The 27,277-nt window shown below is 52.5% G+C and overlaps 12 protein-coding genes across 12 annotated transcripts; 4 read left to right on the forward strand and 8 right to left on the reverse strand.

Moving 5' to 3' along the window:
• Positions 1-137: 137 nt before the first annotated feature.
• Positions 138-2,145, reverse strand: BGZ61DRAFT_427733 (general substrate transporter). Its single transcript, XM_046243714.1, has 3 exons — positions 1,803-2,145; positions 1,571-1,744; positions 138-1,521 (listed from the first exon to the last, which is right to left on the reverse strand). The coding sequence occupies exons 1-3, from the start codon at positions 2,078-2,080 to the stop codon at positions 294-296; spliced, it is 1,680 nt and encodes a 559-aa protein (XP_046099647.1). The 5' UTR covers positions 2,081-2,145; the 3' UTR covers positions 138-293.
• A 1,369-nt stretch (positions 2,146-3,514) lies between these two features.
• On the forward strand, positions 3,515-3,868 carry BGZ61DRAFT_103174 (uncharacterized protein). The gene has a single exon (XM_046236844.1). The coding sequence runs from the start codon at positions 3,601-3,603 to the stop codon at positions 3,781-3,783; it is 183 nt and encodes a 60-aa protein (XP_046099648.1). The 5' UTR covers positions 3,515-3,600; the 3' UTR covers positions 3,784-3,868.
• An 85-nt stretch (positions 3,869-3,953) lies between these two features.
• BGZ61DRAFT_362071 (DNA kinase/phosphatase Pnk1) lies at positions 3,954-5,480 on the reverse strand (the record flags this gene model as incomplete). The annotated part of the gene is made up of 3 exons (XM_046241333.1): positions 3,954-4,264; positions 4,329-5,324; positions 5,387-5,480. 3 exons carry the CDS (start codon positions 5,478-5,480, stop codon positions 3,954-3,956), a joined length of 1,401 nt encoding a protein of 466 aa, XP_046099649.1.
• A 348-nt stretch (positions 5,481-5,828) lies between these two features.
• On the forward strand, positions 5,829-6,719 carry BGZ61DRAFT_361989 (mediator complex, subunit Med18; the record flags this gene model as incomplete). Its single annotated transcript, XM_046241321.1, has 2 exons — positions 5,829-6,271; positions 6,320-6,719. The coding sequence occupies 2 exons, from the start codon at positions 5,829-5,831 to the stop codon at positions 6,717-6,719; spliced, it is 843 nt and encodes a 280-aa protein (XP_046099650.1).
• Positions 6,720-7,101: 382 nt separating this feature from the next.
• On the reverse strand, positions 7,102-8,486 carry BGZ61DRAFT_497258 (uncharacterized protein; the record flags this gene model as incomplete). Its single annotated transcript, XM_046251125.1, has 4 exons — positions 7,102-7,811; positions 7,863-7,971; positions 8,026-8,318; positions 8,369-8,486. 4 exons carry the CDS (start codon positions 8,484-8,486, stop codon positions 7,102-7,104), a joined length of 1,230 nt encoding a protein of 409 aa, XP_046099651.1.
• A 1,956-nt stretch (positions 8,487-10,442) lies between these two features.
• Positions 10,443-11,950, reverse strand: BGZ61DRAFT_361890 (histidine phosphatase superfamily; the record flags this gene model as incomplete). Its single annotated transcript, XM_046241307.1, has 2 exons — positions 10,443-11,797; positions 11,854-11,950. 2 exons carry the CDS (start codon positions 11,948-11,950, stop codon positions 10,443-10,445), a joined length of 1,452 nt encoding a protein of 483 aa, XP_046099652.1.
• A 782-nt stretch (positions 11,951-12,732) lies between these two features.
• BGZ61DRAFT_103200 (histidine phosphatase superfamily) lies at positions 12,733-13,574 on the reverse strand. The gene is made up of 3 exons (XM_046236845.1): positions 13,477-13,574; positions 12,968-13,425; positions 12,733-12,908 (listed from the first exon to the last, which is right to left on the reverse strand). The coding sequence occupies exons 1-3, from the start codon at positions 13,518-13,520 to the stop codon at positions 12,763-12,765; spliced, it is 648 nt and encodes a 215-aa protein (XP_046099653.1). The 5' UTR covers positions 13,521-13,574; the 3' UTR covers positions 12,733-12,762.
• A 311-nt stretch (positions 13,575-13,885) lies between these two features.
• BGZ61DRAFT_361829 (uncharacterized protein) lies at positions 13,886-15,115 on the reverse strand (the record flags this gene model as incomplete). The annotated part of the gene is made up of 3 exons (XM_046241301.1): positions 13,886-14,059; positions 14,132-14,970; positions 15,040-15,115. The coding sequence occupies 3 exons, from the start codon at positions 15,113-15,115 to the stop codon at positions 13,886-13,888; spliced, it is 1,089 nt and encodes a 362-aa protein (XP_046099654.1).
• Positions 15,116-15,679: 564 nt separating this feature from the next.
• On the reverse strand, positions 15,680-16,854 carry BGZ61DRAFT_103216 (uncharacterized protein). Its single transcript, XM_046236846.1, has 5 exons — positions 16,835-16,854; positions 16,496-16,775; positions 16,339-16,447; positions 15,784-16,263; positions 15,680-15,721 (listed from the first exon to the last, which is right to left on the reverse strand). Exons 2-4 carry the CDS (start codon positions 16,755-16,757, stop codon positions 15,807-15,809), a joined length of 828 nt encoding a protein of 275 aa, XP_046099655.1. The 5' UTR covers positions 16,758-16,775; positions 16,835-16,854; the 3' UTR covers positions 15,680-15,721; positions 15,784-15,806.
• A 3,743-nt stretch (positions 16,855-20,597) lies between these two features.
• On the forward strand, positions 20,598-21,967 carry BGZ61DRAFT_591612 (uncharacterized protein; the record flags this gene model as incomplete). Its single annotated transcript, XM_046256692.1, has 4 exons — positions 20,598-20,818; positions 20,870-20,950; positions 21,633-21,850; positions 21,899-21,967. The coding sequence occupies exons 1-4, from the start codon at positions 20,794-20,796 to the stop codon at positions 21,965-21,967; spliced, it is 393 nt and encodes a 130-aa protein (XP_046099656.1). The 5' UTR covers positions 20,598-20,793.
• A 3,342-nt stretch (positions 21,968-25,309) lies between these two features.
• Positions 25,310-26,314, reverse strand: BGZ61DRAFT_458796 (uncharacterized protein). Its single transcript, XM_046246804.1, has one exon. The coding sequence runs from the start codon at positions 26,102-26,104 to the stop codon at positions 25,595-25,597; it is 510 nt and encodes a 169-aa protein (XP_046099657.1). The 5' UTR covers positions 26,105-26,314; the 3' UTR covers positions 25,310-25,594.
• Positions 26,315-26,813: 499 nt separating this feature from the next.
• BGZ61DRAFT_458797 (uncharacterized protein) lies at positions 26,814-27,060 on the forward strand. Its single transcript, XM_046246805.1, has one exon. It carries the CDS (start codon positions 26,833-26,835, stop codon positions 27,010-27,012), a length of 180 nt encoding a protein of 59 aa, XP_046099658.1. The 5' UTR covers positions 26,814-26,832; the 3' UTR covers positions 27,013-27,060.
• The last annotated feature ends 217 nt before the right edge of the window (positions 27,061-27,277 follow it).

The following is a 27,277-nucleotide window of genomic DNA, read 5'->3' on the forward strand; positions in this document are numbered from 1 at the left end:
GTATCTTGTTAATTGCACGATGATGAATATGACACTCTCATGAGAGCGGGTACGACGTGGCTGAATCCCTGGGGGAAATGATGCATGGTTCACAAGCATGGTTTGGATGCAATTGTTTATGAGCTTCAGGGCTCATGGACCAATGGTTTGACCACTTGAGTCTGTTTGTATTTTCCTATCGCAAAACTAGCGACTAGGATGCTACCTAATGCCTCTCTCAAAGAGCACAATGACGTAAATATCTCATTTTGTACCGTCGATAATCATAATGCTGGAGCGAGTGTACTCGCTTCCTAAGCCCCCTGTCTTCGCTTATCCTCAATCTCGACGCCCATGCCGTGGTCCTCCTCAGCAATGCGTTGCTTCTCATCCTTAGCGATGTCCTTCTGCTCGGCATCCTGGTTGCCGTAAAGACCAATCTTGTACCAGGGCAGGTCGAACAGGTGATCCATGCTCTCCAGGCTGCGACCACTTGTCTCAGGAACCGAGATCAAGACCCAAAGACCACCAATGAAGGTGACGGCGGCGAAGCACCAGAAGGTACCCTTGGGAGAGATACCACCATGGCCGGTGGGGAGAAGCATGTTGGGAACAGCGCGGGAGTTACCGTACTGGTTGGCGAAGTGCAGAGTCATGGCCCACGAGGTGGCCAGGGCACGAATTCGGAGAGGGAACAGCTCGGCAGTGAGGAGGTACTGCATGGAGTTCCAGCCCAGAGCCCAACCGAATCCAGAGATGTAGATCATGGCAATGGCACCTCGGCTGGGGCCCTTGTCGGACTCGGGGAGGACAAAGTCATCAACAACGCCCATCTTAGGAACACTGGTGAGGAAGGAAGCGACGTAGAGCATGGCAATGGTCTGGAGGGTGATGCCGGTGAGAAGAGCTCGCTTTCGGCCAATGACATCGACAAGGAAGAGGGCGCAGATCAGGGCAGCGCAGAGCTTGACAATACCAAAGACGGCAGTGACAAGAAGCGTCTCGTTGGTGCCAGTAATACCAAGAAGGCTGAAAAGATCAGGGGCGTAGAGGGTAATAGAGCCGGCTCCGGACCACTGAGAGAGGAACTGCACCATGCTGGTGAGGTAGAGGCGGTACAGGTTGCTGGGGACGAGGAACATCTCCTTGATCTTGCCGAGGGCACCGACACCCTTGGTGGCCTCGAGCTCGTGGTCGAGGGCGTTCTGGATAGTGGCGATCTCTCCGATGATGTACTCGCCGTCAACGGGCTGCTGACGGATGCGGGCCATGACCATGGCAGCCTCGTCGGGCTTGCCCTGCTTCACGAGGAAACGAGGGGACTCGGACTGGAAGAACATGAGGATCAGGATGATTCCGGACATCATGATGTGCAGGCTGGTGGGGACCAGCCATCGGTTGTGGGTGTGCTCGGACATGTGGACGGCGCAGCCATAGTTGGTGAAGTATGCCAGCACGATGCCGATGTAGACGGCACCAGTGAAGAAACATGTGCAGAGACCTCGAATAGAGGCGGGAGCCACCTCAGCGATATAAATAGGACTGCGAAGAGTTAGATTTGCGAGTACTCAGATGTGCTTCCGCAACATACCCGACGACGGGAGTTTGTCCCACACCGAGACCGGCAATGAAACGTCCAGCGTAGATTGCGGCCAGGCTGCCGTTAACACCACCAGCCATGAAGATGGCAATACCAGCGGCCCAGAGCACGCAAAGGAAGCGGGTAGCCCAGATACGGCCGATTTTGTCGCAAATAACGAAAGCACTGTCGAGTGTGTTAGCCATGTGCGACTTTGCAGTGCAAGGGTGGTTGGCGGTCTTACATCAGAGCGCCACCAACGGATCCGATTTGGACCATGGCGGAGACATTGGCCTTGATGTTGGCCTGCTCGACGGTGGTGTAGGAGTCATAGTTGATGGTTCTCTTGAAGTCGACCGAGTTGAAGGCGCCGGAAATAAGACCCTCGTCGATACCTCGGGCGGCACCAAGTAGAGAGAAGGAGATGACGGCAAACCACAGTCGCCAGTTGAAGGCGCCTGCGGGCTCATCAAGGTCTTTCAACCTAAAGATGTTGACGGGCTTCTTAACTCCTCCGGCCATTTTGAACAGACTCTGAAGGGTAGAATTGATACGGGGAGGAGGAGGGGGGGAGGGTATGAGAGAGGGGAGGGTGGTAAGAGAGCAAAGACGAGGACGTTGGAGCTGGTATTTATCCCAACGCCCGATCTACCCATGTAGGTCCGTTTAGTACGTACAGACAGGATCTAACGGCTCGGTCTTACGAAAACCGAGGCCGAGACATTTCCGCGTTCTGGCTCGGAGCTGATCTTTTGCTCGTTTGACGGAGAATCCCCGTGGAGGAGCGAGGAGGCGGCGGCGACGGCGCATGGGCTGTTCGTGAGCTTCCCCATTCCCGCTTGGCTCGCCCTCCACAATCCAACAATGCTTGGGGAATTTCGTGGGGTAGGATTCGACGAGTTGGGGCACCGCGTAATAGCGCCAGCAAATGCAAATTGGGACCAGGATTCTTCCCCCCCCCCCCTCTCAACACGGGGACGGGGACGGGGTCCACCCGCAAGTGTGTGTGTCCTGTGTCGTGTGAGGGGAAAGATGATCCGCCGGGGTGCGGGCGCGCGAGTAATGTCTGGTTTACGGATGCAACGTTCTCCGCACGGCAATCTCGTCGGCTGAGATGCCAGATTAAGTGTGGTGTGGTCAGCTCCGAGGAATTGGCGTTGATGGCCCGGCGCCACCGTGACACTCGGGAAGCACTTCTAGAAGTCTGGATCGCTGGGCGGAGGAACTGTATAAGAGGAACCAGCGGGCTGGGACTATTCTCCGGCGCGTCTCTCCATGCTGAGACGGCTAGCTTGCTCTTCCCAGGTCTGTCATTGTTTTTTTTATTTCATCTTCTCTTTTCCCCCGTATTATTCACCCGCTGGGACGTCCAATACGGGAAACGGCCGCCGAGCGGTGGGATCTGGCAAGCGAGAATGTTAGCGGCCCCTCCACCACGGCGGGCGGAAGCCACAACATCATCCATCGCCACGCTGCCAAGAGGCAACGCCCTGAGCCGCAAGCTTGGCGGAGAATCCAATTGGAGGCGGGAATAGATAACAGACGACTGCCAAGTTTTCCAACGACAACGACGGGCAACGTCGAGATAGTCGCTGCCACTGCCGTTTATCAAGGCTCCGGGCGACGAAACAAAGGGCATAAAAAACCGGAAGAATGTCATTTAGCTACGGAGTACGCCGTAAGATACCGCAGCGCAATCATCGGCAATTGTCACACCGTCGTGCCCGTGTGCCGCGTCACGAGTCAAGGACGAAATACGGTTATTTCTATCGCACTAACAACCCCGTTCGAATCCACCACCAGCCTCCGCATTCCCCGCAGACCTGTCCGAATGGTCCCCATAAACAAGGCACATGGCGCTGAGCTGTGACCCAGTGTCAGCACTTTGCAGGCGACGGGATAGGTTCGCGAGCACGGAGTCGGCCCGGCTCTTTTTCTGTTCCCCGACATAACCCACAAAGCGGGGGGCCCCTGGTTCATCTGCAGCCGGTCTAGGTGGTGAATGTGATGAATACGCGCACGCGGTGGAGGAAGCCCGGGCCATGAAATACCACATCGACGGGGGATTCCCTAGCTGTCGAGCCTGTTGGGGCCGGGGTAGCGGGGTCTCTCCGACGCTCCACGAAATGGTCCGCGAAAACGGTCCACGAGACGAGGCTAGAGCAACAAAGTGCCCTCGCCGCCGGCCAGTCCAGACCAGTCACAACCCAGGCTCGACTCACTGATCAGTCGCAATTCGCTGGCCACTGCCGGTTTGCTCGAAACAAGGTTTGGCCCTTCGTGCTGCCCGATACATCCCGGCATCAGCCACGTATATCTAGTACGACATTACATGGTGTCTACCTGGTCGGGGTCCGCCCGTGGGAGGAATCGCACGATGTTGCTGCAGTTCCCCTCACACCCAGTATCGTCCCCATATTTCATAGTCTTCCTTGCTGCCCCGGAACTCGAAGTGGAACTCCACAACGTCCTGGAACCCTTCCTTTGTGTGTGGGGCCTTGTACCGCGACGCGAACCCGTTGAAGGCCAGCTTTGGCAACACCTGCCTTGACTCTGGGTTCATCGACGAGTTCATTGAGCGCACGGCATCGTTATGTTCGCACAGAGGCAGCGGCGTTGAGAACCACACGCATCGGATAGGAATGCCGAATTTCTTGGCGAGGTCAATCCAGAGAGATCTAGTGCTGGGATCGGCGTTTGTGTTGTCTGTAAGGAACACGCCGTCAATTAGCCGCTCGGATGGGGTAAAAGGAACGCTGTGGGGACTGACCAATTGCAATCGAGTCTCCTTCTCCAAGGTGCTCCCGGGCGGTGTGGAGGCACTTGTCTCGACTCTTGAGGGTGTCCTGGTTGATCCTTTCATACCCAAGTGGCTTGAGGTATTTCCAATAGAAGGTACTCTTCCCGGCCCCGGGCGGCCCACAAAATAAGACAATGTCCTGGCCATTTGTCTTCTCAAACACGGCGCGGGGCCCGTCCGATGCGGGCGCTCCGTCGCCACCCTTAGCGTAGGGGTAGTCGGCCAGGTCGAATTCTCGGATAAAACTCCGTGATTTCTCTCCCAGGAAAAACTCTTCGGGAGTCTGGTAGTTGACCCCTGCGTTGTGTGCAAAGTTTCTATCCGAGCAGCTGAAGTCCTTTGCCACAGCCGCAACACCCTCTGGTCCCTTGCCCAACGTCGCAGTTCGTCCTCCTGCATCGCCGACGAAGATGCTGTTCTCGAGGTCTACTTCGTCCTCCGGAATGTCATAGTCGTCGCAGAGTTCCTTCCACATCCCCGTCCTCGGCTTTCTGTAGATATCTCGACCGGTGGCGGCATAGACGGTCGTAGGCAGGTTCAGGTTGCTCAGGATGGCGCTGCACTTCTGCTTGAACTCACCCACACGCTTCTGGGCCGCTGCTTTCGGGCCCTTGTAGTTAGCGTCGAAGTGGAGTGTCAATCCCCCCTGGTTGGAGAGGATGACTATGCGATACCCTTCGTCTTGGTACATCTCTCGTAGTCGCCCAGGCACACGGTTGTCCCACCACTTCCAGTCGGATGCGCCACTGCCGTGTTTCTTCCCTGATGCCGTGGAAATGAGCGTTGAGTCGAGGTCGAACGCAGCAATCTTCATCCTTTTGATGGTCTTGTCTTCTTTCACCTCCGGTTCGTAGCGGCCGACGAGGAGGGTTGCTGGAGTGTCGTCATTGGGGCTTCGTTCAGACCATATCGTTGGGTCCTTGGGCTTCTGCGATGCCGGTGTAAAGAAGTTTGCGACAGCATTCTCTAGATCCAAGTCAGTCAGTGGTACTCCCTTGGGCATCTCGGGGAGGGTCGCGGTAGCCTACTGGTAGTTGCGCTCTGGATCTTCCTTTTGATGGCCGGAGGGGAGACGGGTGCATCAGCAGCCTTGCGTTTGCCTTTTGGACTGGCAGGAGCCATTGTGAGCACAGGGATCGGGAGAAGGGCGGCATGAACCTGGATGCCGTCGCTGAGGAGAGGAGTGTCGATGTCGGAGGCGTGCTCGCCAAGGCTCCTAACGCGGACAGCTTGACGCGAGATCACGTGCCCAAAAGCTTGCATTGGTGAAGCTCCACCAGAGCTTCAATCGGAGTTGCTCACCCATCAAACAATGACATTTGCGGTTTTGAAGTATCCTGGGCCCTGTTCCCGGTGAACGCTTGAATATCTGCAAGGAAAAGGAGTCATAATCCATCTCGCAACGTACAGTCCACCTGCGCAGAGTGTCCACACCGTCGTGTTCCGCGTTTTCGGAATCCCTCCGCCACCATGTACGAGCTGTTCCTCACGGCGCTCGTCGAGGATACCGACTTCGGCGCCGCTTGCGCTGTCCTCGGAGGCCTATGCGGCATGTCGCCATGGGAGAGCGTCCACCGCGTGCTCTACTTCCAAGGGCCGCCGAGGCCAGTCGGCATCTCCAACCAGAGCTCAATCGACAAGCCCATCCGTAAAGACGTTGGCTTTCTGTGGAAAGACCTACACCAAAATCTCAGCCGGCAATCCTTCGTGCTGCAACTACGCTACGAGGTATTGAAAGACCGCGACATGGGCCCCAATGCCATTGCAACCGACCTCGATGCGACGCCAGGCATGTTGCGGTGGACCGACTTCCCAGATCCGCCACATGGTCGGCCCATTCTTACCCAGCGCAAGAAAGTAGAGCTTTGGGAACAAAAAAAGCTTCCCTCCGTTTTGCGAGATAATCTCTATCAGTATGATCAGACCTCACTCCGTACTGTCCAGGAACTAACACATCTCAGATTTAAGACCGAGACAATCGAAGAAGTCTACCGATTCTTCCGTGAAGAAGTCGAGTTCTGCCTCGTGCGACACTACTTCCTGAAGCCCCTTGATCACTATGTCCCAATGGAGATGAGGGGACAACAAGCCAGTGCTTCGCCCAGCCTACCGGCCTGGGAATCTCTGACACCCATCGATATGCAGAAGCGGTGGTTTCTTCTGGTCAAAGCCAACGTTTTACAGGACAACAAACCCGATGAGATTCGCAAAGTTCAAGACCAGCTTCTCGCCATCCGCAATGAATTGGAGGGCGTGTTCGAGTTCAAGACTATCGACCGCAAGGTGCATGACACGAGAGTGGCACAACAGCAGCAGGGCATTCAGGCCCTGCCCCAAAAAGTAATGTTGGGGAAGAACTGAGGGGGTTAGGCCGGATCCACACGACTCTTCTCACAGATGGGCTGGCAGGGGGTGGCTTACTCCAACTCAACGTGATCCACACGAATCGTTCACGAGACATGCAACGCCAGAGGACGAGATCCACTGCGCCGGACAGCTCATCGTAGCTTCGGCTGGCTTGCAGGTTCACTTGCAGTTTGTGAGTTAAGCATAACGGCTCGGCCGATGCATGGTAAGCGAACCCTACGCTACACCCAAAACGCACGAAAATATACCTCATACAGTAGATCCAATTTACTATCACACTAGTTACATATTTGCTTCACCCCCATCCCGTGATGAGAACCGGCAGTCTTGGTTGCCCTGGACTGAGATCTCGTGTTTCAATATTGACTTGCGAGTCTCACAAAGCCACCACCCGCTTGGCCCATCTCATTCCGCTGCTCGCGGCCCGTCCAACGTTTCCGTTCCTGAAGCGGCCGAATCCATTGCCCCTGCCGTTTCCGCCGTTGTTGGCGTTGTTGCCGTTGTTGTTACCGTTGTTGGCGTTGTTGTTGCCGTTGTTGTTGTTTCCATTTCCTCCGTTGTTCCCGGTAGTATCATCCCCAGTGGCGTCTCCGGCAGCGTCAGTCGCGGCGGGAGTCGCGGGGGTGATGGCACTTGTGACGATGTCATTGCCGGCACCGTTGCCGTTGCCGTTGCCGTTGCCATTGCCGTTGCCGTTTCCGTTTCCGTTCCCGACAGCCGAAGTGGCAGCGGCATCAGCAGCTGTAGTTGTGGCGGCAACGTTGCCTCCACCATTAACCACTTCGGGGGTCTCCTGAGGAGATTCCTTGGAAACAATAGAGTTGCTGAGAATCGCGTTGACAGCGGCGAGGTTCTGGGCGGCCTCATCGGATCCAGCGTTCTGGTTCGCCTTCACAGCGACGTCGAAATCGGCCTGGTCCTTTTGTACCTGTGCAAGAACGGCCTTCAGGGACTGTTCGGTACGGATGGATGCAGCCTCATTGGTCTTCTCATCAGTGTCGGCCTGCTGGACTGCGAAGCAGCCGCCGAAGGGACCAGCCAGAGCGTTGTTGCGGCAGCGAACGGTGCACACGTTGCCAGTTGATGCTGTCATGTTTTAGCGGTAGTTCTCTCCTCGGGACTTGTGGGATTTCTCACCTCCAGTGCAAGTGAAGGTGTCAGGCATCTTGACTGTGATGTTGAATGATTGTGTCTTGGCCTGTGAAAATCCGTTTGTGCCGGGAACATTGTTTGTAACAGTCAGGTTCTTGGAACTATGTTAGCGAGTCCTTTTTCAAACAACTTTGCATGCCATTCTTACCTGTGAGATGACTCCGGTGTTGCTGGTCTCGTCAAGATCACATGCGTAGGGTCCAGCACCGTCGGCATTGACTTGGTGGATCGTCACAGTGATCTCGCTTCCAGCTTCAACCTGTGTGACCTGTCCAGCAGCCAGGGCGTTCTCGGTATTCTCTCCCACGTCGATGTTTCCAGCCAGCTCAGTACGGCCACACTGGTTGACGACGTTGGCGTCGATCTCGGCTTGGCGGATGATGGTAGCGTCTTGTTGGCAGGGGTTGATGGTTGTGCAGTTTCGGGCAATAGCAGGGTCAACTAATACTTGTGAGTACAAATGATTTCCTAGAAGGAGTTTGTTCTCCTACCTTGGAATCCAACACTGGCAGGGGAACCGTCAAGGCCTTGAGCGTTGAGGATCACTCCATGGGCGCTGGCCAATGTAACAAGTGCCAATTGGGCAAGGAAGGTCTGAATAAAAGCCATTGTGAAGGAAAGAAATGTGCCTGCACGGAGAGTTAAAAGAGGGATTTTAAAGAAATGAAGTGAAAGAATGCCGGATCACCAGGATCAGCCAATAGATGAGAAAGTAAAAAAGGGAAGATGAAGCTGAAGACTGTGATGAGGATGATGGGAAGAGAGTAGACGACTCGCACGACGCCTTATATGGTATCGTCCATTGTCGTGACTACGGCATTGCCAACACCGTTTGCTACCGATTCTGTCGCATCACGGCGATCAGGAAGGCTCAAGGCGTTTGGAAAATCTACGAAAAGGGATTCGCCTCGCTTGTGCCCGTCGTCGGCGCTTGGCAGCGACTTCTGAGGCTAGCGACAGAAACATCATCGGAGCCGCGCGACACCTGGAGTAGCAAGACGTCGATCTCTTCGAGACACAAGGCCGGCTGCCTTCTTTGGGAATGACTCGAGATCCGCGCTGCGACGCTGGGACTCCTGCGAGCGAATGAGATGTTGGCTCCGGGTTTCCTCGCCCAAGTAGGGGAGGGCTTATCATGGGTTCCCAATCTTAACCCTGATACACGTGCAAAACTTCGCGACGCAAGACCTTGGTGGAGAATCTCAGGGACGTCTCGCAGGCGGCGGCGCCTACCGAAGGCCAGGGTGCATCAAGATCAAGGGATGCCCAGCTCAAGATTTATCCACCGAGCACAACCCAGGAGCTCGTTTGGGCTATTAATAGACGGAAAATTATGGCGGGAGCTTTCCAGGCACGGTGTTGAGGCGTTTTTCCAGCATTTACAGATGGTGCTATATGTGGTTGGGTCGAGTTAAAAGCCGGCGGCTGAAAGAAGTCTGTTCCGTTCCAAAGCCACATGTCCACCATCCTACCCAAACAAGCCACCGGACTGATCACCCGAAGATCTCGGATATTTCATGGGCTCGCCAAGCAGCCACTGGTTTTAGTCCTCGCTTCAAAGGTGCCGAGGGGTTATTACCGCCTATTTCCTGCGCCTCGTGGGCGGCTTGGCACGTTTCGGTCCTTGTTTCGACCAGGGTCGATTCTCCACCCAACTCATGAAAATCGTTCGATTGGAATCGACAATCGGAATGTTCTGCGACGCGTTTCGTACTTTTTGTCTGGGCATTGAGGGTCTTGGATAGACAGGGCATCAATCGTGGCTGCTCGTTTGGCTCTGAGGTTTCACGATGATCAACTAGAACAGACAAAACTCTTCGGGCTTTTCTCGGAGTTTGATCTGCATCTATCGCCGAAATTGATTAAAGCATCGTAATAATTGCTTGGAAGACCTTGAGCTGGTCCAATAGAAGCGCTCCTGGAGTAATTATTTTCATCCTGTTGTGCTCCTGGACTGGGTTGCAAGGCTTCTGCCCCTGTTCCTTAAGGTCTCGTAGTAATAACAGCTTCCGGTCAACCGGAAGGCCTGGTTCGCTTAATATTGCGTTTGGATAGATTGCTAAGCAAAAACAGTTGTGGATTTATCGTCCCGCACGTCCTCAGTTCGTTGCTGGGCTCCAGCATGCCAGCCGTCTATGAACTCAGGGAGTTATCTCGAACTGGCAAAATCGGTGTAGAACACAAGAATATCTATGACGAATCATTGTGCTAGTACATTAAAAAAATTTTTGTGTATCATATCAATCATTATCTTAAATTATAAATTTGACGATGAGCAGTTCACCAGCCTTTAACCACGCTGATTATGTTCGTCTCTAGGGTAGGATGAGAAGATAAAATCTCGCATTAACATCGTTGCATTAACACGCCAACTGAAGAGAGGGGAAAGGGCATTCTGGTTATTTGGATGTATTACAATAATCGAGGGGCTAATCTTGGCAATTATCCGTCGAATGGAGATTTTGATGAAATCAAGATCAAACTCCTTGAAAGCTTCAACCTACAATTTAGCGGAATATCCCATTCCTCCTTGCTCCTTCCTTCTTTCTTGGCTTATCCTATCGTTTAGACGTTATCAGGGGCGGCATTTGCGTCCGTGCTTCCACTTCTTACGCTGCTCTTCTCACCATGGGTCTCAGCCTTATTACGTCTCTTCATCAAAAACACCGCTGCGCCGACGATGCCAACAACTCCCAGTGTCACAAAAGCACCGATGACACCTGCAACGGCGTTTGACATGCCGCCGTTCTTGCCGCTTTCCTTATCATTGTCATCATCTTCCTCGGTCTCTGCACTCTCATCATCTTGATACGCAGCGCAGAAATCTTCAGTAGCCGAGCATTGCTCACACCAATCGCCGATGTCGAGGATGGCCCGCTCCTCAACCTCAGTAACGAAACGCGACCACGGGAGTGAATCCTCATTTGTGCTGAAGAGAGGATAAGTGTTCAACTCTCCGGTAGTGCCGTTCTTGAATAGCCAGCGCACACGAAGGTCGGCCTCGGGGTCAGACGGGAACTCATCAGTGTCGTCGCTGAAGAGCTCAAATGCCATGGTGGAGGCATAGTCGGGAAGACCGTGGAAGTCGGGTGACACATCCAGCAGCTCCGCAACGCCGAAAAATGCCATGAACGTGTCGTAACTCCCAGCGAAGAGGGAGAACTTTAATTTGCCCTCAGTCGCAACCGTCTGGTTGAGCTGGGTGAGCACAACACCAAACAGCGTTTCAGCGCCGATGGCGCGGGCGGGCTCCGAGACATTCCAGTTAAGTCCGAGCTCGGCGGAATCCGACAGGGTGCGGAGCTGAAACAAGTCCTCGTCCGAGACGTTGCGGGCGGGAGAGGTCGCATTGTGGATGCGGGCGACGTTCACGAGATCAAAGATGTTGTACGCATTGGCGTATGTCATGTTCTCGGGTTTCAGATTATAGACGCCGTCAGAGAGAACGTCATAGAAGCCGGCGTAGAAATCGCTAGTGGCATCAACTCGCTCCTGGAAAATCTCGCTCTTCATGAAGGCCTTGGATGAATTTCTGTAGGCAGGGCAGCTGTCGTCGCCCTTGATCCAAATGGTGTCGGGAGAGTTGTCGTTGATTCCATGAAGGACAACATACTGGTATCCGTCGATCGGGCTGGTGCTGTTTGTCCCATTGTTGAGGGTTTGGCTAGCAATCTCCGGCGCAATCTCACCCAGCGGCGGGTAAAAGCCTTGAAGGAATGCCGTGGCGGTATTCATCAAGATGCCTTGGTCTGGAGCACTGGCGAAGAGTTGCGAAGAGACATATTTGTCCTCGGAGATGCCAAGGATTTGGTTGGGCGAGTCAGCCTCCAAGTAACGGCTGCGATACTCGCTACCGACTTGGTAGTTCTGCTCTGCACCGAGGCTTGTCAAAGACTGCGCCCCATACCACTTTGTCGTACCTAAAAGCTAAGTTAGGACAGAGATTGGCTGGAAGCGGGGTCTGAATACAACGTACGATCACCATGACGGCTGAAGACGACGGCGCCGTGGATTGTCTCCGCAGCAGCTGTGGCAGCCAAGCCTCCAACAATCGCAAGTAGCGAAAGCGACATGATGGACCAAATTATATAAATCAGTCAAGGAAGTCGGCTGCTTGTAATTCGGATTCACGATGCGAACGAACGAAGAGCAACCGCGGAACATGCAAGGATGGGCGTTGTCTAGCTTTAAGCATTTTGTCTAAGGTTAATATTTACCCCTCACGAGGCGGAAACCATGTGGGTGACAATGATGGGGTTGCACTCTCGTCGGATTGGCCTCGAGAACTTTACCACGCCACTAAGACCCGAGATCCTTCAACTTTGGTTATCTTGCATGCCGTAGCTTCACCGAGTTCCGTTGTTGGCTGACATGCCAAGGAACTAGCCACGACACCATGCCAGACGAGGCAGGTTGATAAGCGAACAACCTCTTCACTTCACGGGTGGTCGGGGTCGGCAGCTCATGCGCGGGGACACAATGGACGGTTTTCTTTCCCTGAAAGGAACAATGGCCTGGAGAGTGGGAAAATGTGTGTAAATGTGGTCGGTTTGTTCCTCTTGCCCCCGCTAGAGACTTGAGAAACACAGATAGATACTCCACACAATTGGTTCATGACCCAGCACTGCGGTATTAACTCGACGCTACCACTTCTCCGGTCGCTCCGCGGGGTCGGAGATGCGTCGTTGGGTAGTATCGCATTCTGCGCGTCAGTTCAAAGACCAAGTCCTTCCGGCTTGCTTCCGTTGCCTCATGTGAACAAGGCGCTAGTTTGGCAACTAATGCATGCTAATCTACAGCGTAGAGCGGATAGGTTCCGGCGTTGAGGCAAGCTACGGAATCATGAATCTAGGGTATCGCGCGAGCTCTAGATCGCTGGACGGTTTCACTTTTCCTCTTCACTTACAAGTGTGAGAGGTTGTGAGAGTAATGGACTGGGCCCGAAATCCTGTTGGGCACCCGTGTCACAATTGACACCGTACCTTTTCTCGCCCACTTCATCCTCAGTGGCAAACTTGTAAGAGCGACATTCTACATGAGAGGAATTAGCTGGGATCCGAACGGATGTGATGACGTCAGAACGGCCATACCGCAAACATCAAATCTGTCACCTTGGACAAGGAACGCAATGAAACCGCGATGCGTGACCAAGAAAATGTTCTTGTATGACTTGGAGAGAACTTGGAGGCGTTGACGAACCCTCTCGGCACGTGCTGTTGCATCTTCCGGGCTGTGTGGAGGATAGTCCCATTCTTCGGAACAGGCCGAAAAATCGAATTGGGGAAACTTGGCGGCAATGTCTGCCCGCGCGACACCCTTGTTGCAGATCGCGTCGTATCCTTCGCGCAGGTCGGGCCAGATCTGAACCTCGACCTCGGCAGGAGAAGTGGAGAGAAGGTGGGGGAAAACGAGAAGGGCCGTCTGGATAGTTCGCGTCATGGGGGATATGAGGATGAGATCGGGTGTTGTTGGCGGCTGCACGTCCGTTGCCTGCTGTATCCCAAGCTCTGTTAATGGGGGATCTCGGTGTGGATAGCCCCTCTGGACGCTGAATAGGCGGTTAGATTCGATCTCAACTTTTGTTTGTTGGCATGCTTACTTGTGGAGTGCTTGTCCATGACGCAATATGTGAATTGTGGACATATTTTGGGATGCTGCGGTGTGATATGAAGCCAAAACGTGACGGTGAGATGAAGCTTGTTCGGTGAGGATTTCTAGTCGAGGGGTGGGCTAACGCATCTGACCGTCCGGAAGTTTCAAGTTTCTTATGTAATCCCTAACTACATAAATGATTCGTACCCCGCGGATGCCTTTCAGTGGAAAATAATTGGCTCCGAGTTACACCGGCTAGCTTCTCCTAGCTTATTCCCGAGTTGAAATGTAACATACGCAGCGAGCAAATGCCATCCTCTTCGGAGCACAGTCTGTCGGTTGCCGACTTGCATCCCGCGGCAATGCGGTGGAGAAGCAGGAGTAGATCAAATTTCTTTCGACATGCTTCTCAGATATCACGCCTCACTCTTCCCATTTACGGGCTTTAAGCTCCTCAAAGTCTTCAAGGACTTAGAAGTCTCCAAAATGCGTCTCAGGAACTCCTTGTAATCCCAACCAAGGCCATTGGCGGCCATGAGCGACAGACTGGCCTGATCATCACGACCTGGTCGACCTGGGCCAGTCATGTTCTTCAAGGAGTAAAAAATAACAGTCAGCTTTTAAAGCATAGGGTTAATACGATATGCGCACAGAGCACTTACCGGTTTCATGTTGACGTCAAACAGGGCAAATGGTGAGTCTGCTGTATTCTTGAAGCGGCGGACGTCGATGCGGATAGGCGCAGTCAAACCTAGAACACGTGCGGCACGCTCGCATTCCACGGAGAGTTTGGCGTATGTGGGATTGATAGCAGCGTCTTCAGCAAGCTTTGAGTTTGTGGTGATAGCAACGACACCGTTGTATGGTGCAATGCCGTTTTGGTGATTAAAGCGTGAGACGATCGGAAGAGCTCGATAGCCCTGACCATCCTGAGTAGGAGGCATTACTGTAACTGTTGCCTCCTCTCCTTGAAGAAACTCTTCAATCATAAATGCCATTGACTCGCTGGAGAGGCCCTGGGCGTGTTCTTGGAGTTGTTCCATATTGTGGCAGACCTTGACGCCATAGCTGCCCCGGCCTCGAATTGGCTTCACGACCACCGGATATGAGAGCTGACCAATCTCGGAAGAGATACTCGACATGGAAGGGACAGTAAAACTACGGGGCATCGTGAAGCCGCCGAGCGCGCGGAGGTAACTGTTGACAAACTCCTTGTCGTCGTACTTGTCCACAACCAATGGCCCCTGGCCAACAACTCGAAGACGCTCTTCGTAGTCTTTTAGGCGAGAGGATGTCTGTAAAGGATGGGAAGCAAAAACGATGGTGTTTGCCCAGAGGTACGTAGCACCCTTGGAAATGGCATCCAAAATTCCTTCCTCGGTATCGGGAAAGCACCAATCACCATCATTGGCGGCGTTGGGGCTCGCAGAAGGAGTCACAACTTCCACATCCTCGCATTGGCTTAGATTAAACCCTATATCAGCACCGGAGTCCTGGTAGCCTGTTGCATGAGGGTGGTTAGCGAAAGGTAAGTTAGAATGCAAGCTAGAACTCAGAAAGAGGGACGGACCGCCTGGTTTCTTCGGTTTACGAACACCATTAATGATGGGGGGCTCTAGTGCTTGGTAAAGAACAGCAACCCGCATAGTATTATCCGTGGACAGTGATCGGGCCATAGGCTGCGGCCAGCGCAAGCTTCGTAGGTCGGCAAAGCCAGATACTTTCCGCGAGAGAAATACGCGGCAACGGGGAAGTCGAGAAACAATAGCTGCGTTCATAATACTGGATGGCGGATGAACGTAATCGGCGCTTCTGGAATAACTAATAATGTCAAGATAAGGGATTATGAACTGGCAAAGTTGGAGAGATATTTGTGAGAAGTTGTTCAAAATCGGGGCCAAGCCGATGCAGCCGTCCGCTTCGGTCGGATGTAAACCGGTGAGCGGAGTAGTCCGAGCGCACGGACTCTCGCCGATCACTCGTGATAGCCACTTTTGGGGACAACACGGAGTACTCCGTAACTTAACTTACAACCATTAATTCCCCTTATGAAATGCTAATATCGTCAAACAATTGAACCACGCACGTAACTCTTCGAAAATCCATTTCATACTGCTGAGGGTTGACTAGCCATAGGCATTCCTAGCTGCCATTTAAAAAAAAAAAATAAAAAAAAACCTCAATACGACCAGCCTGTCTCACGGCAGAACGACTAATAAGAGGGCGATAGAACAACCAGGATGCACTCATTCCTTTTGTGAAAAGCCTCTCAGCGTCAGTGGGTAGCAATCTGAACGCCGCATTTGAATTTTACCTTCGAAACAAAGCTGATTCTAATCAACGTATTCTGCTCTTGATCAAAAGCAGAATCTCGGAAACCTCGGAAAGTTTGTCAAATACGTGGCTAGGCAGATCCTCTGATGCCAACAAATCATCCAAGACTGAATCCACACGGCCAAGATCTGCTCGGACACACCGATTGTTCTCTCGCAGCTCACTGTTTTCGGCTTCTGCCCGTGAGTTGCGAGCCTTGAGTCTCTCGTGGTTTCGTCGCAGCTGAGTCTGGTCTGATACAGCTAGGGACTGTTGGGCTGAGTTGGAGTTTGTTGAAGCAACCCCACTTTGGGATGGTGTATATATCTGTAGAGGCTGAGGGTTTGCGTTTCGTTGATGATCTCCGGGTACTTCAAGTAGTGGGACAGACCACGTGTACGACGGTGTTGACGTTGAAGAGAACAATCTGGTGCCAACCACGGATGTGGAGTCCGACGAAACTTGGTCTAAAGACTCGTATCTGTTCCACGTGTCAACATTTGGAACGTATATGATAGTCAACTGGAATAATTCGCTTCAATCAATCCTTACTTACCCATTGGGTGTGCCGGTTTGAAGAGTTGATTGCCCAGTCGCCAGTAGCTGGAATGATGCATTTGAAAATGTTATCGCAGGGATCATGAAGGAATCCAAGTGGATATAGTCTGGAGACAAGTCAATGGGATTCTGAGTAGGGTATGTGATCAACTCACATGGCCAGAACTCGGTTTTTAGCGAGTCCAAATCACGTCCCTGCATCCCTGGGATAAGTAGTTGGAACAGATTCCACCACGTCTCCTCGTCCGAGCCCGAGGAGCAAACCCTCTCAAGCTCTGTCTCGTTTTCGGCACTCATAAATCTTTCTGCACCAGGCATTTCTCTAGTCTCGCAGGGATCCCGCTGCTTCTCATGACTGGAAAGCTTGCGTTTGGATTCAAATGATCTCCAGCAGCGCTGACATCGGTAAGAAAGCATGTGTCTACGGTTCAAGTGCTGCCTGGCTATAGTTAGCCATGGATAAGTACCATTACTGTATCATCCTGAGCACTTACTTTAACCGATAAATCCCGGCACACCCACCCTCCGGATTGCGCGGTGCTTGCCTGAAGCAGCTCTGTGACGTTTCGAAGGCTTGGTAAGGACATGCAAACCGCAGGAGCTGCTTTTTAGTCTTTGGACATGCGGTTGGTTGGCGTGAAGGCTTTCTGTTATCATTCCCGCGCCCCGAGTTTTCGCCCTGGTTGTTTCCACCTGATGGATCGAGGTGATTGCTTCTTAATCGCGACGATGAATCCTCAGATGAGTCAAAGGGCTGATTCAGATCTGGCGTATCGTTTCTGTCAAAGGTCCCTGCGTCGCCATTTTCATTTATGTCCTCAAAATCAGATTCTTCCCCTGAGCTATCTGTGTCATCGTCGTCTGGCTTGTTTGTGCGATGACTGTTCTGAAGAGAGAGAATCTCAATATGAACACGCGCTATGCCAACTTGTCGCCTGGCATGGGCCGGTTTTGTCGTACCTTCAGTACGATTCGGTTCCTCGGCGGTTCCAAGGCTACCTGCTGGTGGGTTCTCGGCGGCAATCGTGCTCTCGCAATCGTCGTCAATTTGCTTGATAGTGTCTGCGGGGGTGTTGTACTCTGGCCTGGCTCCATCAGTTTTCAGGTTAGTATAGGTAGCCGCTTCTGAAGTCCTAGAGAGTGTAGCTGGTGAAGGCCCGCCTCCTGCCCTCCAAAGGTCCAGTAAGCTCATCTCCGAATTGAAGAGTTTCTTTGCCTCCTCTTCGGGCGAAGGATCGTCAAGGTTGACACCAAGGAACGGATCATCCCTAAACGATGGCAATCCCGTGACTTTCAAGACAGCCCCATCATCCTCCGCAGAATAAGATTTGCGTAAATGATCCATAGAACCTTGACCGTGATCTGGATCTGCATTCAAATTATGAGCAGATTTCGAGGCGAGAGACGTGCTACTTTTTGGCAGTGACCTGACTGCCGCGTCTTTTATGGCAAAAGCAGGCGTTGAGATGTCTGTAATGGGAGGTGACAGGAACCTTTTCACGATATTTCCGCCTATCATGCTTCCCGATCCGGTGATTGATGCACAGGAAATTCGTTCTGTGCCGCATGATGCCTCTCCTGAAACGACAGAGTCACTCCCCTGGCACATACGCTCGAATTTCGCGATAGCAGCCTGGGAAGAAGCTGGTTGACACGGCTTGAATGCCCCGGAGAGTATTGAGGAAAGGACAGGATGGTCTATCCAGTTTCTGCTTTCGCGTATCAACTGTAGGTCAACTTCAGTGAACGATCCTCCACCTTCTAGGTTGTAGTATAGTTGGTGTGGAATCAATATATTCTCCGATGTGTGCCCAAGGTCGATGTCTTTCAGCTGAATTCCTTCGTACAAAGAGTTGGACGAGTTGACGTCGGCTTCGGTATGGTCCCATGCTGTGCCAGAACCGGAATTTGCCAGCCATTCTTCCACAGCTGCATTTTTCTCTTTGAATTCCCGCATGGCATAGAGCTCATTGACACTATGGATATCGTGACGACTTTTTGTGACCCCATGGCGAAAGTTTACTGGGGCCTCGATTTGCTTGGATACGCTTTCACGTGAAATAGGATCCGCGGAGCGGCTTCTTTTGCGATTGGCATGCAGAGTTGATGATAATGGTGATAGAGTGGTTCGGGGCGAAATGAGGCCTCGATGTGAATCCAGGGTTGATCCAATGACCGCGCCCTTTGAAAGATCTCCGCTCAGGGTGATCAAAGGAGCGTCAGAATGTTCTATCCTGCTTGGGGCCACTTCGTTGCAGTGCTCATTCACACTAGAGGTAGCAAGGCCCGCCGCGTTTGTATACAATCTCTTCTCTTGGTCACTGGCCGATGACTGAAAGAGGGGAGGGAACCTTCTTCTGCTGCGCATAAATTTGATTTGACGGGGTGGTGTTGGAGAATCCATTGGAGCGAATTTGTCGCGCAGAGAATATAATAAAGCGACGGATGAAGATTGAACTTGATCCTATGATGCCAATGGACCACTACCTGATCTTAGGGAACAGGGCGTTGCGGAGTGTGTGATACCCAGATCCTACTTTGACGAAACCACCAAGACAAGGCGAGAGAACATGACCCAGCCTTGTGGATTTATGGGATATCAGCAAGGGTGGCCTCTCTGCTGCCTAAGGCAGAATTACACAGTTGTGTTGACACAAAGGAATGCAGGGGTTTACGAAAGTTGATTGGTCAACTTTCACACACTCACACAACCAACAAGTTGCAAGGGTACTTGGCACACCACGGAATTGGCCCGCATATTAATGTATTTGTTGACACACAGTCGATGGGAGCAGACTTGTGTCAACCATAGCGCATTGGGAAGAATGATAGATGGGTATACTTCATTTGTGTCCGAGTTCAGCACATGGCGGGACAATTCTGCGGGACATTTCAGGCTCAACACCACAGGTGTGTCATCACTCACACAACTTGGCGAATCCATGTGGTCCCGGTGTGACCTTATCCTCTATACATACCTTGATTCGCGGCATGGACTGCAGTTCAATGAGTCTTGGAATAAATCATTTCGAATCCTCTTCCTGCTCCTTGCAGTCTCCAAACATTGTCATTTCTAGTCCCATTGTGTCTGAATAACCCGACATCCATCCAAACCCCACTACTTTACTGATAAACACACGACCCCAAACCAATATGTCATCTTCCACTCAGAGAATTACATGCGAACTCAGAATCAAGCCGTCATTGTAAGCTGCCTCTCGCACTTAAACACTCAAGGCAGCAAGTTTTAACCCTTCTAACTAAAGTAGCAGAGATTCTGATGTACCTCAATGTCAGGATTCAGGTTCCTTGATATGCGAGCCCGACCATTCCTTACTCGCAGAACAGAAACTCGAGGTCCAAAGTCTTCATGCCAACATTTACCCAAACAACCAGTCAGAGATTTTACTTAGGGTTGGAACTCAATTCTCTTGAGTCTCAAGTTAGCGCATGAAACGAGATGCTCATAACTTCCAGGCATTGCTTAGGGACAGAGGCCTATTATGCGAAGAGGGGAGGCCTAGATTGGTGCACCGGAGGTTCTTCATCGTGTAGGCAGGGGGTGTGCTGTGACTATTTGAACAGGTATCTTGATCTTCAGTGTTACATACAAGTGGACTCTGGGCAATGGGATTTCTAGTCCAAATAAATCCCGCTGTTACTGTCTCTTCTGGTGCTGGGTGTAGCACTAATCCTTTATCTCTATTATTTGCAAATACTGCATGGCCTTGATCTATCTGATTATATTAAGTAACCTAAACAAAATCCCCAAATTAATCTAGCTGTGGGCTGGATACATTCTAATCCTCGTCGTCAGATGTGTGACCAGGCAAGAGCCCCAATCCCCAACCCCGACAGTCTACGACTATCTCGACCTAAGTCAAAGGGGGTTCTGTGTGCCACATGTTATTTTACTTAGAAAGCAACTCGGTGCTGGACTTTCACTGAGGTAATTGTTCCCTGTCGCATTTTGACATATGGCTAGCTGATCAGGCTACAATAGCATATCTAGAGATGCCTAAATGTGACATTGCCAAGAGTATGAGAGTGTAAAGTGTTGATTTGCTGTCAAAAGTTAGATTTCCGCTATACCAGCTTTATTTCCATTGCTGACCTCACGCTGCACACCGACTGACACAAAGTGACGGGTGCACCATTAGACCCACATTCGGGGCTGAATCGCCGCTAATACGAGTAGTGCTGATGAAGGAAGAGGCGAAGAGCGTCAATTTGCTTGTTCTGTTTACGCCGAGTATCCGAACGCCAAGCCAAATACTGTTCATGGTGCGAGGCAACCAACGCGACCCTTGTCATTATGCGGAGAACCGTCTAGCTACATAACTCACACATCTTGCTCCATGGTCCCCTTGTTTTTCTTTCATACTACTACGCATTTCTCACCATCATCGACGAGCTTTCCAGTGAAGCCAGAAGAAGGATATATCAATGCACAATGGTGGACTTGGATCCAACACTAGGTTAGTTGGTAGATTCACCTGTGTTGGGTATATTCTAATCAAGCATCGCAGCGTTTTACTACGCATCGCTCGTTTTTCTGAGTGCCTTCGTCACCGTTCCCTTTCGGGACGGGGATTTCATCTTTTCTAATGGTAAGTCATATCCCATGATGGATTTGCATTTGCTGATTCGTCAAGTTACGTGGTTGTTCCTTGCGTTCTTGGATGGCGCAATCCTCTGGAGTTGGGGCGATCGCGAGCCTAGAAATAGTCCGATGAAGTCACAATTGCTAATGCTCGGATTGGTTGTGTTGGTCTTTTGGTTTATTTTTTCGGTCATAGTGGCAATCAATGCCTCGAACCAAGCTACGCTAGATGAACGAAAAAAGGAGGAGCAGAGGAAGAAAGAAGCGTTAGAGGCTGAGAAGCGATCAGGGGCCAAGGTAGCTTCGGGCTAGTTGTTTTTGAAGCTCTGCTGCGCCTCCATACGGTAAATTTAGGTAGGACTCGGTCTTATTTTCCCCGTATATTGTGAGTTGCACTTGTCTCCGAAAAAAATGTTACCAAGACCTCAGTGCCTAGGCGTGACTCTAATGGCATAGATCATCTCTGTGTCCCTAAATCTGACAAGCGTCACATGTACTGGAGGTGCGTAGACAGCAGGATTCCCTCCTTGTAAGGTTTAATTGCAAACTGAGCTCGCATGATGCCGCGTATATAACCTTGTATACTCCCTCAGACAGTCGTGACTCCCGCTTTAGCAACCTACCTATTTACTTTCAATACCAACTGACAGGGTTTACACTGCTTCAGTCTAACCAGCCCCCTGTCACAGTCATCGTCGCGGAGGCTACTCAGCTTTGCCAAGATCGCGTTTCTGCGGCATCTCGCCATCCGCAAGACGACGACCATCATCATCACTTCAAAGAACCGAAACCAGATCCCTGCTACGAGAATCCTCTCCTACATCTAGCGGTGTCCATCTACCAAGCCGAAATTACACCGCGCAGAGCTCGCGGCTTTGTGGTGGGAGCATATCAACTGAGTCTTGCAGTATGATACCCTTTTCCTGGCGGAGGATTTTGTTGCTAACTCGCTCAGATCGGGGGTCTTGTTGTCAACTGCGTCGCTCGTCGCACCAGCGACATCCAGTCTCCCGCCGCTACTTGATCATCTGCGGTATGTGGTTCGTTCCGGAGGGATGTATTCTCAACCCCAGCGTGGCGGTCAAATCTGTTGTTGAAACCATGATGCCCGTGATGGTCTTCGGTTTCGGCACCGGCTGGGTGCCTATCTCCCACACGATTTCGCAGAGATCGCCAGCATGAGACTCCGAGATGTGACTTACCGAAGTGTGCAAGTGCAGGAGTTGGTCGCCCTCCGAGAGGTGATCACCCTCTGGTGTCTTCATGTTGTGAGCTTCTAACCCTCGTATCTTCGTCGAGCCTCTGCTAATATTCCTGGTTGGCCATATTTCCGATCCCGCTGAGTTTGTTGCCCGTTTGTACGCTGCTCAACCCATTTACTCCCGGGATGACTATGCCGCTGTTGCTCCGGTGGCATCTCTTCAGCGATTGTCCAACGCTCCCTCGGTTTCCGATCCGGATATTGTTGAAGAGGGCACTCTCGCCGCGTTTACTTGTGCCTTCGCACCTTCTCTGCGGAGTTCTCTTGGCCAGAGTGCTGTCAATGCCGCGCCTCTTCTAGTAGTTTACTATAAGGGGATCAAACCCTCCTGGCGGGATGCCTCCGGTCATACGCCGTGATCCCGCACAGCTCAGGGTGGCCGGGGTGGTCGAGGTGGTCGAGGAGAGAATGGAGGACGGAATCATCCCGAGTCTCTTAACAACGCCTCTGCCAACGATGCCTCAACACAAACTACTCTAACTTCACCGTTTTAAAAGCTTATCTAACGCATGGAAAGATTGGATTTTCAGCACAGGCAACCAACGGCAGAACCCCACGGTCAGAGTCAGATCACCACCACCACCACTGCACCCAAATGCCCTTCTTTCTGTGAGTACTGTCAACAGACTTGAGCAGCGCCTGATTTTGGCGCACGCGTCGCGACCGTCGTCAATCAATTACACTGTGCGAGATGCAATCCCGGCCATGCCGCCATATTCTTCTTCAAGTCTCAACCCACCACGGTAAGCCCACGCCGGGGCTATGGATCAAGCACTTAGACCCAGACAGTTATGGGCATTTCACTGACCAAGACACCAAACACATCACCTGGTGCGATAACCACGGATGTACTACAACCACAGGCTCTTCCAAAGTGTGAGTTTCCAACCGCTTGGAGCATTTGATCCAAACCGCAAGCAAGAGTGTTTCACAAGAACCCGAGTGATGGAATTGGGATACTGGCGAGGTCTACTGATAACTGGATGAAGATGACTCTTGGACGTTGGGGTTGCTAAACTTGTTAGAAGTCTGCAGTTCATGTTTATTTAGCACCGAGAAATAACACCTGCCTACCTTATTCAGTGTGCAAATTTCATTGATGGACGTATTAGCTAAGAGTATTGCTATTCGCACACACGACTATATTCTCACTCCTACTAATAATAAATACGAATATTTAGTATTTTTCATCGTCATACTTTTTTTTTAATTGGGTCTCATTTAATAAGAAAGACATTGTGTTCAGTACTACATGTGACTTACTTATACGCAAGACAGATTGGTACCTAGTTTAACTAAGCTGATGCTTTGGAAAAGAAGCTTGTACCTGTGTGCGAATAGCAATGCTCTTACCCAAAGTGATTGATGCTTGCTACCTTCGATCTAAGGCAGCAGGGTTTCTAAGGAGGAATTAGCTTAATACCCGGGACGAAGCTTAAGATGTCGAGACTAGCAAGCCCAAGCAAGAAAAACGCCCAGGTTATCTCAAGTCATTTCTAAGATGATATTAGTTCGCTGATGATCAGGCATCTAACAGCCACAATATCATTGAAGAAACGTGTTCGACATAGCTTCAGCTTATTATGAGGTCAGAAATCCCCTTCAGTGATTCTTCTCTGAGTACTTCAAACCGCCAAAAGAGAAAAGAATACCTGTCGAATTTTTACTCTGAACACATCAACTTCGTTGTGAGGGGTTGTCTGGTCCGCGAGATCTAAGGACGTCCAAGGTAGTGAATTCCTAGTTCCGTGCTTCAGAGATGAGACTAGGTTCACATACTGGTTCCTTGCTTTGGATAGGCCGATGCACAAAGTTGGTGAGAGGATTCAGATGCAGACGTCATGAGCCGGGTTGGTATGAGCCTCATCGACAAGGATGAGTATGAACCGCCACTCTCCCTTCCTCAAATGTTAATGACATCTGCACTGCGCAGTCACTCAACAAAGCAAAGAAATTCAGTGGCAAAACAATGTTGTAAACACACACCCTATGGACCCAGAAGCCCGGTTTGCCTCCCGTGGATCTCGGAGAAAATCAAGAGCCGCAGGGGGCGCTGACAGGCGGGAAACGGCATAGTGGCCGGGATGCAGAGTGGTGACATCATTGCCGAGACGGGATTCCGGTGCCGGCATTATGACAGCGCGGGACGGTGTCAGAAGGATGACGATTTACAGGCGATCAGCTGAAAACGGACATGTTGCCGACAGAATTTCCTCCGCAATTCCCTGCCGACGGTAGATAAAAGCCAGAGGGACTGTTGAGTGGAGGTGCTGACTCTTGATGATACTGGGCACAATGGCGACATGACGTCGTTGGGTGAGGTGCCCTGTCAAACCTGCGTTGTGCGGTTTGAACCCTGAAAGCGCCCACAAACCGAGATCGCTTACCGCGCGGGGGATCGCTGATTCCTCGGGAATTAGCGGTCCAAGTTCCCCGCAACGCATGAAAGAGGAGCGATTGAATTGATGCCAGTTTTCCTTCCTGTTCCAGCTTTAGACCATTGATAAGAGTGAGGGGACGAGGGCACTGCCGGTCCGACTAGCTACGAGGATGTTAAACTCGGCTACGCTACTGCGAGGACCCCGGGTGGAAGGGGGGTGCATATTTTGATGTGTACCGCACAACATCCCGTTGTTTCTTCAACACAGGAAAATTGAAAGAGTCACCACGCAGTCATTCTGGCGGGCGGAGCGCCGGATACGGATGTCTACGCCCGTCCATACGGCCGGGCCGAGGCCGAAGCCGGGGAGGGGGCGGCCGGCGGGGATCCTTGGCAGCTGCGGGGTTGTAGAGGAGAAGCAAATGTATCAAAGGCGACTGGCGGAGACGAGGACCTGGGGAAGGGATCTGGCATCGGCTGGCATCTGCAGTGGGAATGTGGGAATACAGTTTGCATCTCGCGTCGTACTGTACCGGTACTAGAACAGTCTCTCGACTTGGGACTGGCCCGGTTCTGGGCAGAGTCCAGCTCCTTGGCGTGGCTGAACGGGGCCGGACCCAGTTCAGACGGACGAAACAAACATGGCAAGGAAGCGTACAGTCGAGCGTACATTTGTACAGTACAGCTTGTACCACCCTCCTTGCGAAAGCCGGAGCCGCACCCAGAACAAACACAAGCTTTGCGCGGAACCCATGACTCGATCATGACCCGGACACCTATCAGTGGCGGTCAAGACGATTTTCGCTCAGGGCGGAAAATTTTTCTGGTCGCCCACGACGGGAAGCATGGCGCTGCGACAGACAAGAGTGAGTCAGGTGCTGGGCGGCCCTGGCCAACGGCAGCGCTCGAGGAGGGCATCGAGACATTCCGAGGTGTGCAACCCAACCGGGCGGACACGACTGGGTGCAGTACGGCGGACAACCCATCAGTAGCGGGTGCCGGGCCCGTAGCTACGCACGTCGGTCGCCTTGCTTTTTGGCGGAGGCCCGGCCAGCAGAGCAATATTTTGTTGATGCGTTGTCCCCACCGAATGAATCGCCCTGATGAAGCCCAGCAAACCCAGCAAACCCAGCAGGCCCAGTCAAAGCCCAACGCAACTCGTCACCGCTAGCTGACTGCAGCTCGTTTGCTGCCAAATACGAAGTGCAAGACATTCTTTTCCCTTCAGGCTTGCAGCCCGTGAACACGAACACGCAGTAGGGCTGCGACGGGACCGACGGGACGCTCGCAGCCCTGCTGAAGATTGCGTGCAGAGCGGTCCAGCCCAGCCAGCCCGAACATCCTGCAGGGGGAGCCAAAGACGACACAGCGAGGCCCTCCATCTGGAGGAGTGTGGCTCTAGACGGGCCTTCGATCCATCGACTGCGGGGGCGTGCGCGTGGAAGAACGCGCGCGGCTGGGTCCTCGCCTGAAGAGGCAGTTCTGGGCGTTGGGCCAAGTAGGCCATCGCCGAGTGGCATGACCCAACGACTTCGGTCTCGATTACGATGACGGGGCGATTGGGACAAAAAGGCTTCAGATAGAAGACAGATAGGGCCCACGGGGGGGGCCTTTTGCTTGCGGGGAAAGCTGCCACCCCGGCTCGCGACCAAGCGTGGAATCCTCGATTATTATTATGGATTCCGTTTTCCTCGGCCGAGCGAAGCTATCTCTAGAGCTGTCTGATTAGAGCCCGTCTCTGCCTGCGTGCTCGCCATCTGGTACTACCACCCGTGATGCTGCACCATTGCCGCGTCGCCGTGGCGCATAGCTGTACGCGTTCTTTTTTCTGATTCACCGCAATGGATGCATTACATTGCCTCGTCAATCCATCATCATCATCATCAGCTCCGCGCATGTGACGGACGCGGGGAAACCCTCCCACGATGAAGCAAGACCCTGTCGGCCGGGTCAGACCAACGAGATGCACATGCTCCAGGCGCGCCCCCTCCTGGCCAGGGTTCCCGGCGCATTCTCATGGGAGGCTGGCTGGAGCTGGCATTGGGGGTTTATTGGCAGATAGCTCGCTGCAGATGATCTCTTCAGCTCTCAGCTTTCAAGCTGTTGCGCAGCACGTTGGTGGACGCGGGACGCAGCCCAGCCGAGCCCAGTTCAGCCCAGCCCGGCCCAGTCCAGGCAGACCAGGCCCGCCGCACCGACGCCTCTTCTCAGCCTCTCCCGCACACATCCCATATACAGTCGTGTACGGATGAATACAGGCTGGCTGTTTTCTGACGAGAGACATATGCTACGTAGTAGGGCTTCCCCCCCAAAGCCCTGCACATGGGGGACCTCGTCAGCTCCGCCCCCGGGCCTGGCCGTGCCGTCGCGCCCACAGCCTTGTCAGCTTCCGCTTCGAGAGCACGCACGACGTCGTCTTACTACGTAGCATGGTCAGCCAGCCGCGAGCACTGCCTTCCATCAGCGTTCCGTTCGGGCCACGGCGTTGTCCATCTTGGGAGCGCTGCTCTCAGTGGCCGCCCGGCTTGTGTCACCACGGCGGACCGGGGTTGCGGGTGCGAATGAGATGGACTTGATGCTTCTCCACAAACATGGGCATCTGTGTATCGCGTGGCATGGCATCTCGCACCCCCGGCATGTCAGCCAGTGTGGTTCCAATATTGATCAAAGCCACAGACCCTGGTAGTAGTCAA

The sequence above is a fragment of the Ilyonectria robusta genome (assembly GCF_021365365.1).
Source record: "Ilyonectria robusta strain PMI_751 chromosome Unknown BGZ61scaffold_21, whole genome shotgun sequence".
NCBI lineage: Eukaryota > Fungi > Ascomycota > Sordariomycetes > Hypocreales > Nectriaceae > Ilyonectria > Ilyonectria robusta.